Genomic DNA, 17,068 nt, shown 5'->3' with positions numbered 1-17,068 from the left:
TCGAGTAGATTTGGGCGTTTTTCTTCTTTTAACATTGGTGACCTTTTGCCCTGCACAAAATCGCAGCAAATCGCGGTAAAAAAAACGTTGCGAATCGTGGTAAAAAACGCAGCAAACAACGCAGCAAAATCGCTGTAAATTTGCGCGATTTTCTGCTTGAAAACGCTACGCTCAGGTGTGAATGCAGCCTGAACTCCCAGGAGCAGATAGCACATGTTTAGGCCTGATACTGGCTTAGCTAGGCCTCAGCAATTGCCCTGTGCAGGCAGGGACCACGGGCCTCTATAGTATAGCAGAAATAGGAAGTCTTTAGTGCTAGCTGTCCTACCAATGTGCTACTGCTCCCAGTAAGTCCTCTTCAGGCCCTGCCAGCCCTCCTGCTGCAGTTGCCCGACTCCACTGCCCATTACATTGCAATATATTTTACTGGCTCTGCTCTGACTGTTTCCTCTCAGTCCTCTCAGGCGTGCCTCCCCAGTCCTCCTGACTGCACATGTCACTCACCAGCCCTCCTGGCTGTGACCAGTGGTTCCCTCTTGAAGACTTGCCTGGCAGTTCTAGCTTCTGCTGTCCTCTCTTGCTCCTACTGTGCCTCCTTTCCAGAACCTTCACAATTTCCTGAAGGGCTCTGTCCTGCACCCAAGCCCCAGTCCCAATGTCACCCCCCCTCCCCCAGACTGGGGAGCTCCCTCAAAAGCCCCGACAGCCTAGTAATCCATCTCCAGTTCTTCCACCCGACAACTCCTCCCCAGCTGGGCTGACCTCAGGTATTTATGCCCTCTGCTAATCCAGGTTGGGGATTGGTCAGTGCTCCTTAGAACACCACAGGCAGCTCCACCTCTCCTTGTAGAATCCTCTAGAAGAAAGAGGGCGGTCTAAGTGACACTGCTTGTGAGTCACCAGCTGCTACTCTGAGCCACTCCCAGCCCACACAAACCAAAACAAACAGGCCTGCCTAAATTTGCCTACACTCACCAAAAATCCTAATCTAGCACCTACCCATGTAGAGGGTGCTACAGTTATTTTGGTTGACGTGCCGGACTGCAGAACCAGTGTCTAAGAACTGTTTGATCTGCATGGACTTTAAAACTTTTCTTTGCATTGATACTTGTCCCCTGGGGCAGGACCCAGGTCCCCAAACACTTTCTATGGCAATAACTTGCATATACGCCTTTAAAATGAGCACTTTTGATTTTTCATGTTCGTGTCCCATAGACTTTAACGGTGTTCGCATGTTTGCCCAAATTTTTTGAATGTTCGAACCGAACCGGGGGGGGGGGGGGGGGTGGTGTCGTTCGGCTCATCCCTACTTCCTGTAAGTTTTACACACACTTGTGAGTCTCGGGGCTTCCACCCCTAAGAATTTTTTGTGGGATGTAGCCTTTTCTTCCAACAGCTGCGCCTTGACCAAGATTTGGCTCTCGGCACTATCTTGGGTTTCTGCATTTATATTCTGTTTTCGAGAGTATCTTACTGCTTGATTAGGACTTTTGTACAGGGAGTCACTAATATAGGACCCCTGTTCTTTACCCTATAGCTCTATGGAATCCAATCGTGGTTCTCTCTGGTATTCCCTCTGATCTATCTTGCATTGGATTGTATTGTAACTGTATTGCCTCCTTTTATTTTGTAAAGAGTTATTTTTACTTACCGGTATATGGTGATTTGCCATCACCTTTAAGGGTTTTTTTGTACTGACGGCCTTTTCCATCACCCTTTATGGTTTTGCATAGAGACAAGGTGGTGGTGAGGCCTACAACTTCCTTCTTGCTTAAGGTAGTTTCTCCATTTCACCTCAACCAGGACATCACTCTTCTGTCCCCCTGTCTGACCAGGCATGTACTGGCCATCGGGACTACAGGGAGTTTCCCGGTGGGCCGATGGCTTAGTGGGCCACTCTAATGTAAGGGGGCTGCTAATGAGACACTCTGATGTAAGGGGGTGCTGATGGGACACTCTGATGTAAGGGGGTGCTGATGGGACACTCTGATGTAAGGGTGCTACTCATGGGACACTCTGATGTAAGGGGATGCTGATGGGACACTCTAATGTAAGGGGCTGCTCATGGGACACTCTGATGTAAGGGGGCTGCTAATGAGACACTCTGATGTAAGGGGGTGCTGATGGAACACTCTGATGTAAGGGTGCTGCTCATGGGACACTCTGATGTAAGGGGGCTAGTAATGGGACACTCTGATGTAAGGGGGTGCTGATGGGACACTCTGATGTAAGGGTGCTGCTCATGGGACACTCTGATGTAAGGGGGTACTGATGGGACACTCTGATGTAAGGGGGTACTTATGGGACACTCTGATGTAAGGGGGTACTGATGGGACACTCTGATGTAAGGGGGTACTGATGGGACACTCTGATGTAAGGGGGTACTGATGGGACACTCTGATGTAAGGGGGTACTGATGGGACACTCTGATGTAAGGGGGTACTGATGGGACACTCTGATGTAAGGGGGCTGGTAATGGGACACTCAAAATGTAAGTGGGCCGGTCTGGATGAAGTCCAGGGCCAAATTTCTGTCCCAGTCCAGCCCTGTGTCTGACTCTAGTTCACCAAGGTTGTTTGGAAGGCATCCACCTGAACTTCTGATCAGATGTTCTCTATGTCTTAGCAGGTAGATTTTGCCACCTCAACGGATGCCAGTTTTAGGCATAAGGTCCTTTAGGAGGCTTTTTTTTAGAAGTTATCTGTTGCTATTCCATCAGCTTATAGGCAATCGTTTGCTGTGTTGCTCACCCCTCAGTTGAACTGCTTTTGGGCGTCCTGAAGGTTACAACGTCTTGTGTTCCTCAATGGATGAGAAAAAATAGGACTTTTGTACTCATGTAAAATGCTTTCTATGGAGTCCAGTGAGGAACGCGGGTCCCACTCCTCTTTTTTTTGATCATGCTCTTGGTAAAGCGTTTTTACAAAATTGAGACATGCTGCTAGTAGGAGGTTCTCTGGGGCTTGCCTTCAGTTCTTTGTTTGCAAGTGTCCATTTTCCTGTAGGTAACCTGAGCAATTTGCTATGTCTAGACTCCAAGAAAAAAAAAAAATGATGGTGAGTTCAAAAATCCTTTTGTTCCCCAAAGGAACCAGTTTTCATATACAATTCTTTTTTATTGTAGGCAACAAATGAAAGGCAAACATTTGATTACTGGGTGTCTGGTTCATGGATCATACCTAAGCTTACCCCCTTATAAGTCTAGGCCAAGCAGGGCAGCTGATAGAAATCATGGGGCCCTGTACAGCCTACCTGACAGGGCCCCCTTTAGCTCCACCCCTGGTCCCTCCTTCAGCCCCACCCCTGGCTCCACCCGTGGCCCCTCCCCAGACCCCGCCTTGAAACTGTCTCTGCAGCACATTACGGAATTGGCGGCATGGGTGACACTGTCTCTGCAGGCAGCACATGCGGTATAGGCCATAACGTATGTGCTACCTGCAGACAGTGGCACCCATGCCACCAATGCCATATTATGCTGCAGACAGTGCCACCCATTACGCTAATGCCATAACGCATGTGCTGCCTGCCGACAGTGCCACCCATGCCATATTGTGCTGCAGACAGTGCCACCCATGCCGCCAATGGCATAATGCAATTGTCAGCATGGGTGGCACTGTCTCAGCAGGCAGCACATGCATTATGGCAATACTGTAGCATCATGGGTAGAACTGTCTGCAGCACATTACGGCATTGGCGGCATGGGTGGCACTGTCTGCAGGCAGCACATGCGTTATGGCCCATACTGCATGTGCTGCCTGCAGAGACAGTGCCACCTATGCCACCAATGCTGTAATGTATAGATGCTGCTGCAGTAGTAGTAGATCTTGAATCCCCCCAAGCAAGCACACACCTGTTATACGGGCCCCAGGAGTCACTTCCTCCCTGATCCTGCTGCCTGGACTGGAGTGTCCACAAACTATCTGATTCAGATGCCAGCTGCTTCTTTTTTTTTTTCTCCCACCGGCGCCGCCACTCGCCTCACTGCTCTCAGGCCGAGTGAGGAACAGAGCAGAGGGGGAGGAATCACTTCGTGGCACCAGGGAAGACACTACAGAGTACACGCTGGCCGGGACTTGAGCCAGCATGAGGAGCGGGCACGGAAGAGACATTCTGACATTCTTCCCCATCCAAAATAGGAGAAATAGTCCCTCTCCCTGCCGCCACCTGGGGGGGGGGGGGGGTGGGGGTGCAGGGACGGGACTGTTTTGGGTTGTGTGTGAAGTGGTCGTGATAGGTGGCCGGGGGGAGGGGGTCGATGTTCGGTCATGGTGGCTGTAAGAGTTTTTTTTTTTTAATATTACATTAATTCGTTTTCTGTTAAGGCTGCCCGGGCCCCCCTGCTGGTCGGGCCCGGTACAACAGGGCCAGTTGTGCTGCCCTATCAGCGGCCCTGAGGACAAGGCTTGTAATATACTGACATCTTTTGCTCCTCAATAGAAAATCATGTGAAATGTTTTATTTCAGCAAAGTTGCGTAATGTATTTTTTGCCCTTTTTATGATCTTCCAGGGGATTGCTGGCACGGATGTTGCTAAAGAAGCCTCTGACATCATTCTTACCGATGACAACTTCAGCAGCATAGTAAAGGCTGTGATGTGGGGCCGAAACGTGTACGACAGCATCTCCAAATTCCTGCAGTTCCAGCTGACTGTCAACGTGGTGGCTGTGATCGTGGCATTTACCGGGGCCTGCATCACCCAGGTGAGGAGGAAAAGACCCTTCTCGTCACTTCTTCTAGGAAACGCCAATCTCTCTACCCACTGTCCAAGTGACAATACGTGATACGCCTGTGTGGCATCAGAAGGTTCCAATAAAGGGTTTATGAAAATAACTACATTTAAAGGAGAAACAAAAGCAGACAGAAAAGAAAAGTTTTCCGCTGGGATATTTTTTAAGGTGTTTCTAAAATCGTAACTGAAAGGGAGTCTGAGAGCAGAGGTGACACACCAGAGATTAATATAACATCAGAGCTGCTGAGGACCGCAATACTGCAACATACTCCAAGTGACCATCAGCTAACCGGCTATGATCAGATGTCAGCACTGCAATTTTGTCATAGACTTATGCCCTGTACACACGGGCGGATTTTCCGCCGGAAAAGGTCCGATCGGTTTATGTTGTTGTAAAATCCAATTGTGTGTGGGCTCTATCGGACTTTTTCCATCGGAAATCCCAATGGAAAAAATTTGAGAGCTGGATCTAAAATTTTCCGACAACAAAATCTGATCTGACTTTTTCCGATCATTCGTAGAGAATTCCGACGGACAAAGTGCCACGCATGCTCAGATCAAATTACGAGACCAAAGCTATTGGCTACTAGCCTCTACGTCAGGGATATGCAGTTAGCGGACCTCCAGCTGTTGCTAAACTACAAGTCCCATCATGCCTCCGCCTCTGGGTGTCCTGCTTGTGGCTCTAAGCCCTTGTACACACGGTCGGACATTCAGACGGAAAATGTCCGATTGGACCGTGTTGTCGGATAATCCGACCTTGTGTTGGGCTCCATCAGACTGTTTCCGTCGGGAATATCCGACGGACCAAGTTTTCCAGCTTGGTTATAAAACTTTCCGACAACATGATCCGTTTGGACCTTGTCCGATTGTGTGTAGAGAATTCCGATCGGACAAAGTGCCACGCATGCTCAGATCAAATTCCTACACCAAAGCTATTGGCTACTAGCCTGAACGTAGCCCCGTCGTAACGAAATAACGTCATCACGTTCTGAACGATCGGATTTTCCGACAACTTTGTCCAACCGTGTGTATGCAACAGTTTCGGACAAAATCCGACGGATTTGGTTGTCGGAATGTCCGACCGTGTGTACAAGGGCTAAGAGTCTTGCTATGCCTCATGGGAATTGTAGTTCTGCAACAGCTGGAGGTCTGCTAATTGCATATCCCTGCTCTACGTAGTCCCGTCGTACGCAACGAACGTCACCACTTTCCGAACGATCGGATTTTCCAACAACTTTGTCCGACCGTGTGTATGCAAGACAAGATTGGCACAAAATCCATCTGAAAAAATGGGGATTTTGTTATCGGAATGTCCGACCGTGTGTACAAGGCATAAGCGTTTGAAACCCAGGAAACAAAATAAGTGACAATATATATATATATATATATATATATATATATATATATATATATATATATATATATTTTTTTTTTTTTTTTTGGGGGGGGGGGATATTTATTATAGCAAAAAAGTAAAAAATATTGCTTTTTTCTTTTTAAATTGTCTCTCTTTTTTTGTTTATAGCGCAAAAAATAAAAACCGCAGAGGTGATCAAATACCACCAAAAGAAAGCTCTATTTGTAGGGGAAAAAAAAAAGGACGTCAATTTTGTTTGGGAGCCACGTCGCATGACTGCGCAATCGTCAGTTAAAGCGGCTCAGTGCCAAATTGCAAAAATGTGGTCTGGTCTTAAGCCAGCAAAATGGTCCGGTCTGAAAGTGGTTAAAGCGTAAAAAGTAAAAACCGCAGAGGTGATCAAATACCACCAAAAGAAAGCTCTATTTTGTGTGTGTGGGGGGGGGGGGGGGGGAGGATGTCAGTTTTGTTTGGGTGCAACGTCACAGGACGGCGCAATTGTAAGTTAAAGTGGTTGTAAACCCTTACAACACACTTTGACCTACAGGTAAGCCTAGATTAAGGCTTACCTGTAGGTCCAAGAAATATCTCCTAAACCTACATGGTTTAGGAGATATTTGCCCGAAGACGGGCACCACTGTCTACGGCGCATGCGCACTGAGCGCGACACCGTCAACGACGGAGATGCCGCGCGTGTCGGCTCCCGTGCGTATGCGCGGGAGTGACGTCATCGCGGCTTCGCCGAATGACAGCGGCAGAGCTGCGAGACCCACCGAGAAGATGGATGCTCCGGACTACAGGAGACAGCGGTGACTTCGCTGGCTCCTGTGTCAGGTAAGTGACACATAATGGACTACTATTTGATGCACAGTAGTCCATTATGCTTTACCTTTGCAGGGAATGAAAGAGGAAGTAAACTCATCAGGGTTTACTTCCTCTTTAAAGCGGCGCAGTGCCGAATCGCACAAAGTGCTCTGGTCAGGAAGGGGGTAAAATCTTCCGGGGCTGAAGCGGTTAAAGTAGCGCAGTGCTGAATAGGAAAAAGTGGCCTGGTCATTTTGAGGCTAAAACCTTCCGGAGGTTAAGTGGTTAATGTCCTCACTGCAGTTTGATCAGATATTATATGCTGTACAATAATCTCTGATGTCATCATGGGGGGGGGGTTAATGTAGTTCTACAATGGGTCTATCCTTTATGGTAAACACCAAATTCTCATACACCAACGAGACCTATTGGCACACAACGCTACCGAAAAACGGGTTGTATCACAAGAGATATTATTTTGCATGTTATTTCTCATTTCAGGACTCTCCACTGAAGGCTGTGCAGATGTTGTGGGTAAACCTAATCATGGACACATTTGCTTCTCTTGCGTTGGCGACCGAACCACCAACAGAGTCACTTTTGCTGCGTAAACCATATGGAAGGAACAAGCCTCTCATATCACAGACAATGATGAAAAATATTTTGGGGCACGCCGTGTACCAGCTGACTCTGATCTTCACGCTGCTTTTTGCTGGTAAGATTGCTTACATAGCCGACGGCGCTGTTTTCTGTGCTCCAACATAAGGCCCTAACACACCTTGTGTTTGCAGGAGAAGGAATCTTTAACATCGATAGTGGAAGGAATGCCCCCCTGCACTCTCCTCCATCTGAACATTACACCATCATCTTCAACACATTCGTAATGATGCAACTCTTCAATGAAATCAATGCCCGAAAGATCCACGGAGAGCGCAACGTGTTTGACGGCATCTTCAGAAATCCAATTTTCTGCACAATTGTAGTCGGCACCTTTGGAATCCAGGTAATACTGATATACACATTGGCTGACAATGGCAAGGCCTTTACAATACATCTAATGATGATTTAACCAGTTGATAGCAGTACTTCCTTGGTGAACTTCCTGGTTTAGAGGCGCACGTGCGTGCGACCCCTGCTGATTTGCGCTGTGATTGGACACTAATTTTTCAGCAGGTTAAAGCCAATTATTTTGGCTGTGCACCTGCTGATCAGCTGTGGCCAATCACCCTATGTGCGGTTGGACACTAGTTTGTCAGCAGGTTACGGCCAATGATTTTGGCTGTATACCCGCTGATCAGCTGAGGCCAATCACAGCACAGAGATCTGTGTGTTTGTAAACACGGCACGCGGATTCTGGCTGGACTGCCATCACCAGGACTCACCCTTGTTGGGACCCACATGTCTATACTTACTACTTAAATGTTATGTACCATTAAAAGTTCTTAACGTCTACACTCAGAGGCGCCTCTCTCCTTGTCTCTTGCAGTACTTTTGGAACTTGGTTTCTGTTCCCATATGATGGCAGGCTTGAGTGCTCTTGACTTCCTATTCCCCATATGCTACTGACTACCTACATGGACTAATATAGACTGTGTATCCCATGACAGACTATGTTGCTATTGGGATAATAATGGTTCTGGGTCTTTTGCGCCTTTACTTGTGTCTGGATGTCCCATCATTGGTGTCGTTGTGCCCCATTATTGGTGTCATTGGGAGGAATAGTGCCCCATTGTTGGTGTCATTTTAAGAAATTCTGCCCCTTCATTAGTGTCAGTGGGGGGGAATTTTGCCCCATTGTTGGTATTGGTGAATGAAAATAGTGCCCCAGAGAAAAGCAAACACATGGCCACATCTGGTCCCCGGGCCACACTTTGGAGACAACTTGCCAAGGGGAATAAGATGATATACTTAAAACTATCTATAGTATATAAGGCTATATACTTGAGCAGGTCATACCTGTGTCCTAGGTTGTGGGTGGGCTCTCGGAACTCTTCTATTGAAAGTCATATACTCTTGGGTTATGGTGTCGCCTTTAGGAGAATTGGACAATGGTGAACCAAAAGTGGCCAGCTCAAGGTAAATCTCCCTATTCCCAGCATGCCTCAGTTTTTTGCTAGTGTTCTAGAAGGATGGACATCCGTTCTTCAGCTCTGCTGGGAAAAGTCTAACCATTTTGCTAAGAGCCACATGGAACCCTGCTTTCCAGCCCATTGCTACTGCCGGCCTACAGTGACCTTGGTTAGCTTTGGCCTTCAGACCCTCTTTAGCTAACAACTGTCTGTGTTTGTGAGTACCTGAGGCTTTACCTCCTAAACTGAGCTAGTTGGATCACCGGCACATGGTCGCAACATGTCTGTATCCCGACACAAAGGGAAGGGTCCCACTGCAACCGGTCACAGTAACCAACAGTTTTTAAGTGTAGATTACAAAACAGAGCCTCTTGGGCATACCCGGGCTCAGAGACACAAAACAACAAGAACTAAAACAGCAAAAGCAAGACTAAAACATTCTAAAACAACCAAGAATTGTATGTTCAGTCCATCTATGCAAGTTGGGGTATAGGAGCTTTACCAGGCATGGAGAGATGCCCTCTCTCCCAGAACCCAGTTAACCAGGAAATTGCCCACCCAGTGTGGCAGAAACACCGAGTTCCGCCACCTTTGGAGGAACAAATTGCATAGCCTGACACTCCCTAGTCATCCAGAGAATCTGCATTTGTAACTGAAAGAGGAAGTAAACCCTGATGAGTTTACTTCCTCTTTCATTCCCTGCAAAGGTAAAGCATAATGGACCACTATGCATCGCATAGTAGTCCATTATGTGTCACTTACCTGACACAAGAGCCAGTGAAGTCACCGCTGTCCCCTGTAGTCCGGCGCATCCATCTTCTCGGTGGGTCTCGCTGCTCTGCCGCTGTCATTCGGCAAAGCCGTGATGACATCACTCCCGCGGGCGGCATATCGCCGTTGACGGCAGCACGCTCAGTGCGCCTGCGCCATAGACAGCGGTGCCTGTCTTTCGGCAAAAATCTCCTAAACCGTGTAGGTTTAGGAGATGTTTCTTGGACCTACATCGGCTTATGGGGCTCTGCTCTGCAGCCATTTTCTTCCTTTAACACCAGCTTCATTCACAACACCGATGCTGTGGTATGACGGGTCAGCAACCTCCGATCTGGTCTTGCTAACCCACCATTCCAGAGCAGGAGGTCGCGGGCCACATCAGAGGGCTCCGTGGGCCACATGTGGCCCCCGGGCCACTGGTTGGCCCCCCCCCTGCTCTATGTGGACTCTAAGCACACTGAAGGCTTCGATACCCCATCTAAGCATGTGTTGAAACTGAGGGAATTTAGTAAATGGTGGTCTGTACCCACTGTACATCTTCTAGTGACCAACCTTAACAGGGAAACCACTAAGCCAGTGGATGGCATTAACTTTGAGTATTCTATTGACCAGCAGGGAAATATTTCCTAACTTTGAGTTCTTACTGGTGGGCTCTGCCCTTCGCCCTGTCCTGGCTGTGATCCTAGTTTGTCAGACTGTGACAGAATAGTTTATATTCCCTCAAAAGAGATCTCTACACTGCTGCGGTAGACCCCTTAGTAGTGTGTGGAGCAGATGTCTGGAGCCATATGTTTTGTTTGTGATGGCTTGCTAGAAACATCTAAGCTTGTGTCCTGTATGGTTCTGTTGTCCATCCAAATAAGTCAAGCACTCCGGTTAAGGTTATGAGACTCAAATGCCATATCCAAGGAGCACCTGACTAGCATGGTCTTTGGACTTAACCATGACTAGTGTAGCCCAGATAAGACCCACTCTGTTGTAACAGACCCTTTTACTCCCAACCTTTTACCCCCTTTTATTAAGAGACCACACCATTCTTTTTGTGGAGTAAAATGGCCACAACAGCCTTTATTAAACCAAACAAAATAAAACTCCAAAATTAAATTTTAATATAATAAACATTTTCCACAACATGTGGAAACAACATATGAGAAACAACATGTTTTACCCAATTTTGTTGGTCAGTGACGGAGCTACTTTTTCCAAGTATACATATCTGTATACACACCGGGGGGCACTGCGGGACCTTTACCACAACCTTACTGGCCTCCAGCTTTACCGCTCAGAGACAACCACCTTTCCCGCAGTGCAACAACACCATTATCATCAAAACTTTTGATGTACACACCGGAGGGGCCATCTCCCGATGAGCCCCCCACCTACTTAACCACCTCTTTTAATGCTACCGTCACTGACCAACAATAAATACCGCCAACCCACCAGCTGTTGTGACGACCCACCATATTCCAACCTGAAATGACAAGAAAACCATTAAAACATTCAAAACTAAACCATAACCAACTATGGAGGGTGGGTGGGAAAAACTGCCTCCTCGTGCATTCTCTCTTCCCGACTGCCCGCTCGTGCCTCCGCCCCCTTTTAAATGGCCGCTCCCCCTCCTCCATTCCGCCTACATTTTCTTTAAACACCACCCCCTAGTGTGTCACTCGACACACTGTCATGTCCGGCCCTCCTCTACATTCCTCTTGGATTCATTCTCGATCCGGTCCTCTCTGGACATCCTTTTTCAGGATATCACTGGAGATTCAGAACATTCGCATGGCTCAGCATAAGACATCTAAGGAAGACTGAGCCACACCCTCTAAGTCTGGTTCTACGTCTGCCATCAGAATTTTTTTTAGCATGAAGGTACACCCTTCACTTATGCTGGTGGGGAGACAGTTGCTAATCCTGGGTATTTGGGAACATTGCCCTTCAAGCATCCAGGTGTAGAGAGAGCCCCTTTAGGTTTACAGGCCAGTACTTTGCCTCTGGCACTCTCTTCAGCTGCCCACACTCCACCTCTCTGTGCCACTGGCTGTTCCCTACCCCAATGGGTTCTCCTCAACCCACTGGTTCTTCCTCTATCCTTCTGTTGCTTTCTCTAAGTAAAGAAATGTCATCAGCACACCACTTATCTGACGAAGGGACCCTGCGCGGATCTGAAACCTTGCCTCATGTTTACCAGGGGGCCACAAAATTAAAGCTTTTGACCCTTTTTGAGGAATCCTTGGTGTGCTGATGACATTTCTTCTTGGATTCTCTATGGCAGTGATGGCGAACCTTGGCACCCCAGGTGTTTTGGAACTACATTTCCCATGATGCTTGGCTACACTGCAGAGTGCATGAGCATCATGGGAAATGTAGTTCCAAAACACCTGGAGTGCCAAGGTTCGCCATCACTGCTCTATGGTTTCCAGTCTACGGTCATTACAGCGCCCAATATCACGAAATATCAATTGTTCAGGAACGTGTGTGTGGGGAATTTCTCTAAGCCCTTGTACACACGGTCGGACATTCCGACAACCAAATTTGTCCGAAACTGTTGCATACACATGGTCGGACAAAATTTGTGAATATTTAGAGATTCCCCATCTGAGGAGGGCAGCATCGGATGGAGCAATATGGGTTGAGACACCATGGGATATACAACTGTTTGAGCGCTGGAGTGTTAGAACTTTTATTATTATAACCAGTACCTGGGGCTTGGTTGGAATTCTTAGCCCTTGTACACACGGTCGGAGATTCCGACAACCAAATCCGACGGATTCTGTCCGTCGGATCTTGTCCGAAACTGTTGCATACACACGGTCGGACGAAGTTGTCGGAAAATCCGATCGTTCGTAACGTGAGGACGTTATTTCGTTAGGACGGGACTACGTTCAGGCTAGTAGCCAATAGCTTTGGTGTAGGAATTTGATCTGAGCATGCGTGGCACTTTGTCCGATCGGAATTCTCTACACATGATCGGACAAAGTCCGATGGGATCATGTTGTCGGAAAGTTTTATAGCCCAGCTGGAAAACTTGGTCCGTCGGATATTCCGACCGAAACAGTCCGATGGAGACCACACACAGTCGGATTATCCGACAACGCGGTCCAATCGGACATTTTCCGTCGGAAAGTCCGCCCGTGTGTACAAGGGCTTAGTCTCCTCCACATCTCCACTTTTTTTTGCTGCTGTGATCTGACTTCTTGTTAGAGGGTGACTATGTTTGTTCTCCTAACTAGAACTCCAAACCAACGTTCACTGCATTACAAGGAAAGCAGAAAAACAAAGTAAGAAATGATTTCATGAAAAATAGATTACAGGGCCATTAGGTAGTAGATGTGTATGGATTAAATTTGGAGTATAGGGATATTTAGTGTCACTTTAAACAATTGTTAAACTTTTCTGCATTACTGATATTGATTTGCTTTGCTTGATTATAGATCTGATCTTATATTTATGATGCTGGCCTGCCTTACAGTCTGTCCTAATGGGAAAAATGTTCTCCTCGCAAACCTTGTGCCTCTTATGAGCTACTAATTGATTTATTGACAAGCACTCTTCCGTCCCATCTCAGAATAGGTTTATATCAGATTATGGAGAAGCTACAGACGAGGGGGGGGGGGGGGGGCACAGACTGATATTGTCTATCTCCGTCCAGGTACATTTCCTCTTTATGTACAGGGCACTTAAACACAGCACTTTAATTAAGGCACAACCAATAAATCAAACTAACTGTAACAGGCAGGCTAGTGCAGGTCAAGGCACCAGGAAGCAGGGGTAATCAGCCCTGCATGGGGTGATTAGGGTGTGCCCAGGCACACCCGACACACACTGTGCGCACGCCCGTGGATCTAGGCTTCAGACAGTCATTGCCAGTAGAGGATTCTCAACAAAATATTAAAAATTAACATTTTATTTATGATTATATTCAATGTCCAATTACATTTGAGCCCCTGAAAATGGGGGGGGGGGACTGTGTATCAAAATGGTTGCAGTTCCTAAAATTTGTTCTTGTCTGTCAGTACTGTTCCTCGGTTGCTACCTGCAAATTGAATTGAATAAATGATTACATATTGGCGGTAAACAACAGGCGTTTACCTCTTTTATATTTTGTAGTGGTAATGTTTCTTTACAGTAATAGACTAAACATTGTGCCGTGTAAATCTGCCAATCAGACTCTGTCTTCCTATGATTCTTTAATGCCCCCTGGTGGTGGAAAACGTGTATATTTCCTTTTTTTTATTGTGGAAGAGAGTGCCCAATACGTGTTGTCTCGGCGTTACATAATCTACTGAATCTGTTCTATTGATTGGAGTCTGGAATGTGTTGATCAGAGGTTATTGTTATAGAAAATCGTTTTGACAGCATTTGGAGAAATGTCTAGATAGATTTTGGTGTTTAACATATGCCTGTAAATTAAATCTATATCTGTTCGAACGTTTAGTCATTTTATTTTTAATTGTATTAAAGCGGTAGTAAACCCTGGAGAAAAACACCCCCCCCCCCCCCCCAAAGAAAAAAACCTGAAAGTTAATGGCATAATGTGCTAGTATGCATCGCGTACGTTTAGGAGATATTCATATTACCTACAGGTAAGCCTTATTATAGGCCTCATTATAGGCTTACCTCTAGTTAAAAATCACAAAGCGGGCCATACATACCCTAAAGGGGACCTTCCGCTCATTGGAACCCTCCGGTGCCACAATTGGCACCTTTCAGGGGGGAGGGGGGTGCAGGTACCTGTACAGTACAGGTATCTGCACCCACTTCCGGCGTAGATTCTCCAGAAGCTACGCCCCTTTCCGAAGGTCCCCTCACTGCCTGCTGGGAAACACACGGATCCCAGAGACAGCGGAGACCATCCTTATTGCGCAGCGCGACTCGCGCATGCGCAGTAGGGAACCGGCAAATGAAGCCGAAAGGCTCCACTTCCTGATTCCCATACCCAAGATGGCGGCGGCAGCACCCGAGTGACGATCGAGAGATCGGCTTTGGGTGCCGACATCGCGGGGCGCGCTGGGCGGGTAAGTGTCATTATTTTAAAAGTCAGCAGCTGCAGTATTTGTAGCTGCTGGCTTTTAAAAAAAAAAAAAAAACGGCGGACTCTCGGTGGACTCCCGCTTTAAGTGCGATATACTGTAGTTTGCTAATGTTCTAGTTATTTTAAAGTATTTGTTTCCCCAACAGTTGCTATTCCTGATGTGTGTCTGTTGTATCATGCATCTTTTTTTATTTAAATTGCTTCTTTTGTGTGAAATACCCGGTAATCGATCCTGCCAGTCCCCCTGCTTTCCTGGAAGCATATCTGATCTAGCATGGTCAGTTTTTCTCTTTGCAGTCTATTTGGGAGCACAGCCTGCCTGTAATCCAATGGTCAGACGAAGGCTGACACCTTCTTGGCAATTTTTCTGAGAATATGAATGATAACACAAAGACTTTTCTTTCACTCGTGGTCGGTGATTGGCTGAAGCCATTTATTATCAGTAAACTGTGTTTACTCTTTTTAAATCATAATGGCAACAGAAACTACCCAAATGACCCTGATCAAAAGTTTACATACCCCAGTTCTTAGTACCGTGTATTGCCCCCCAGGGGTCAAGTCCTGGGGAAAAAAGTGTGGGAACTCCCACCCAAGATCCACTCCCCCACCAAAAAAAAAAAATTGGACATTGGGGCACTTCAGGGAACGGGGCACCTCAGGGCATGGGGCACATCAGGCCACATAGCACATCAGGGCACGGGGCACATGGCACATTGGAGCACATTATGGCACATTATGGGGCACATAGCACATCAGGGCATGGGGCACATAAGGGCACGGGGCACATAAGGGCATGGGGCACATGGCACATAGCACATCAGGGCATGGGGCACGTCAGAGCTCAGGGCACATCAAGGCACATTATGGCACATCATGGGGCACATTCGGGGCACATAGCACATCAGGGCACATTATGGGGAACATAGCCCATCAGGGCATGGGGCACATTAGGGCACATGGCACATCAGGGCACATTATGGGGCACATCAGGGCACATTATGGGGCACATAGCACATCAGGGCATGGGGCACATCAGGGCACATTATGGGGCACATCAGGCCACATGGCACATTAGGGCACATAGCACATCAAGGCACATGGCACATCAGGGCACAGAGCACATCAGGGCACATTGGGGCACATTATGGGCACATAGCACATCAGGGCATATTATGGGGCACATAGTACATCAGGGCACGGGGCACATAGCACATCAGGGCATGGGGCACTTCAGGGCACATTATGGGGCACATAGCACATCAGGGCATGGGGCACATTAGGGCATGGGGCACATAGCACTCAGGGCATGGGGCACATCAGGGAGCACATTACAGGGCACATGAGGGGATCTTACTTGCCAGTATGCAGCGTAGCGCAGGAAGCGCCTGTCTGTAGTAAGTTCTCCCTCTCATATCACGCAGCGCCTGTCTGTAATAGGTTCTCTCTCTTGTCACTCAGCGTTGTTCCCTCCCCAGCGGCCCCTCCTCTCTTCTCGTCTATCCCAGATAATGTCACAAGCCAATGGGGATAGACGAGAAGAGGGGAGGGGTCGCCGGGGAGCGAACAACGCTGAGTGACAAGAGAGAGAACCTATTACAGACAGGCGCTTCCTGCGCTACTCTGCATACATCTCATTCGGCACGGGCGGCTCTAGTCCTGCAAAGGGAACGGCCTTCCTGCTGTGAAAAAAGTGCAGGGACGCCGTTCCCACGCGTTCCCGCAGGACTCGAGCCCTGATTGCCCCCTTTACCATCAATGACAGCTTGAAGTCTTTTGTGGTATTTGTAGATCAGTCTCTTTATCTTCTCAGATGATAAAGCTGCCCATTCCTCTTGGCAAAAAGCCTCCAATTCCTGTACATTCTTGGGCTGTTTCGCGTGAATGGCACAATTGAGATCTGCACAATTGAAGAGGAATGAGAGTCTTTCCTGCAGCAGGAGGGGTAGTTTGGTTGCTGTTTTGGATGGTACCGATTAAGGACAGTCCTGTGGAGGCCAGTTCTTTCCAACTTTTTGCTTCTGGATCTGGATATGAGGTCCACTATCCCAGGTGTGTCTCAGACCCTGAGCTGCAAGTGAAGGACATTGGAGGAGGGCGCTGTGTGTCTCCCCGGGTTTTGCAGAACAAACTAATCTCTTGGTACTAGTATCCTCTGACAGGCAGGGGCGGAATAACAACTCCTGGGGCCCCCGGGCAATCAGAGATTATGGGGCCACACAGTATACAATCACACAGTATACACATACACATACATGTACACACAGTATACACAGACATGTTTCTATTGGCTGAGAAGGTACTGG

The 17,068-nt window shown here is 47.6% G+C and overlaps 1 protein-coding gene across 1 annotated transcript in view; it reads left to right on the top strand.

Moving 5' to 3' along the window:
- Nucleotides 1-17,068, top strand: part of ATP2B2 (ATPase plasma membrane Ca2+ transporting 2) — a gene marked incomplete in the record, with an annotated part of 240,335 nt that overhangs the window by 183,848 nt on the left and 39,419 nt on the right. Inside the window, 3 exon segments of the mRNA XM_077451567.1 lie at nt 4,509-4,700; nt 7,395-7,608; nt 7,685-7,896. Coding sequence (XP_077307693.1) covers nt 4,509-4,700; nt 7,395-7,608; nt 7,685-7,896 — 618 coding nt within the window.

Source organism: Lithobates pipiens, unplaced genomic scaffold (assembly GCF_037356315.1).
Source record: "Lithobates pipiens isolate NorthernLeopardFrog02 unplaced genomic scaffold, aLitPip1_a1.2 Scaffold_23, whole genome shotgun sequence".
NCBI classification, from domain to species: Eukaryota; Metazoa; Chordata; class Amphibia; order Anura; family Ranidae; genus Lithobates; species Lithobates pipiens.
The sequence above is the reverse complement of the archived record's forward strand: the minus strand, read 5'-3'. Positions and strand labels throughout refer to the sequence as shown.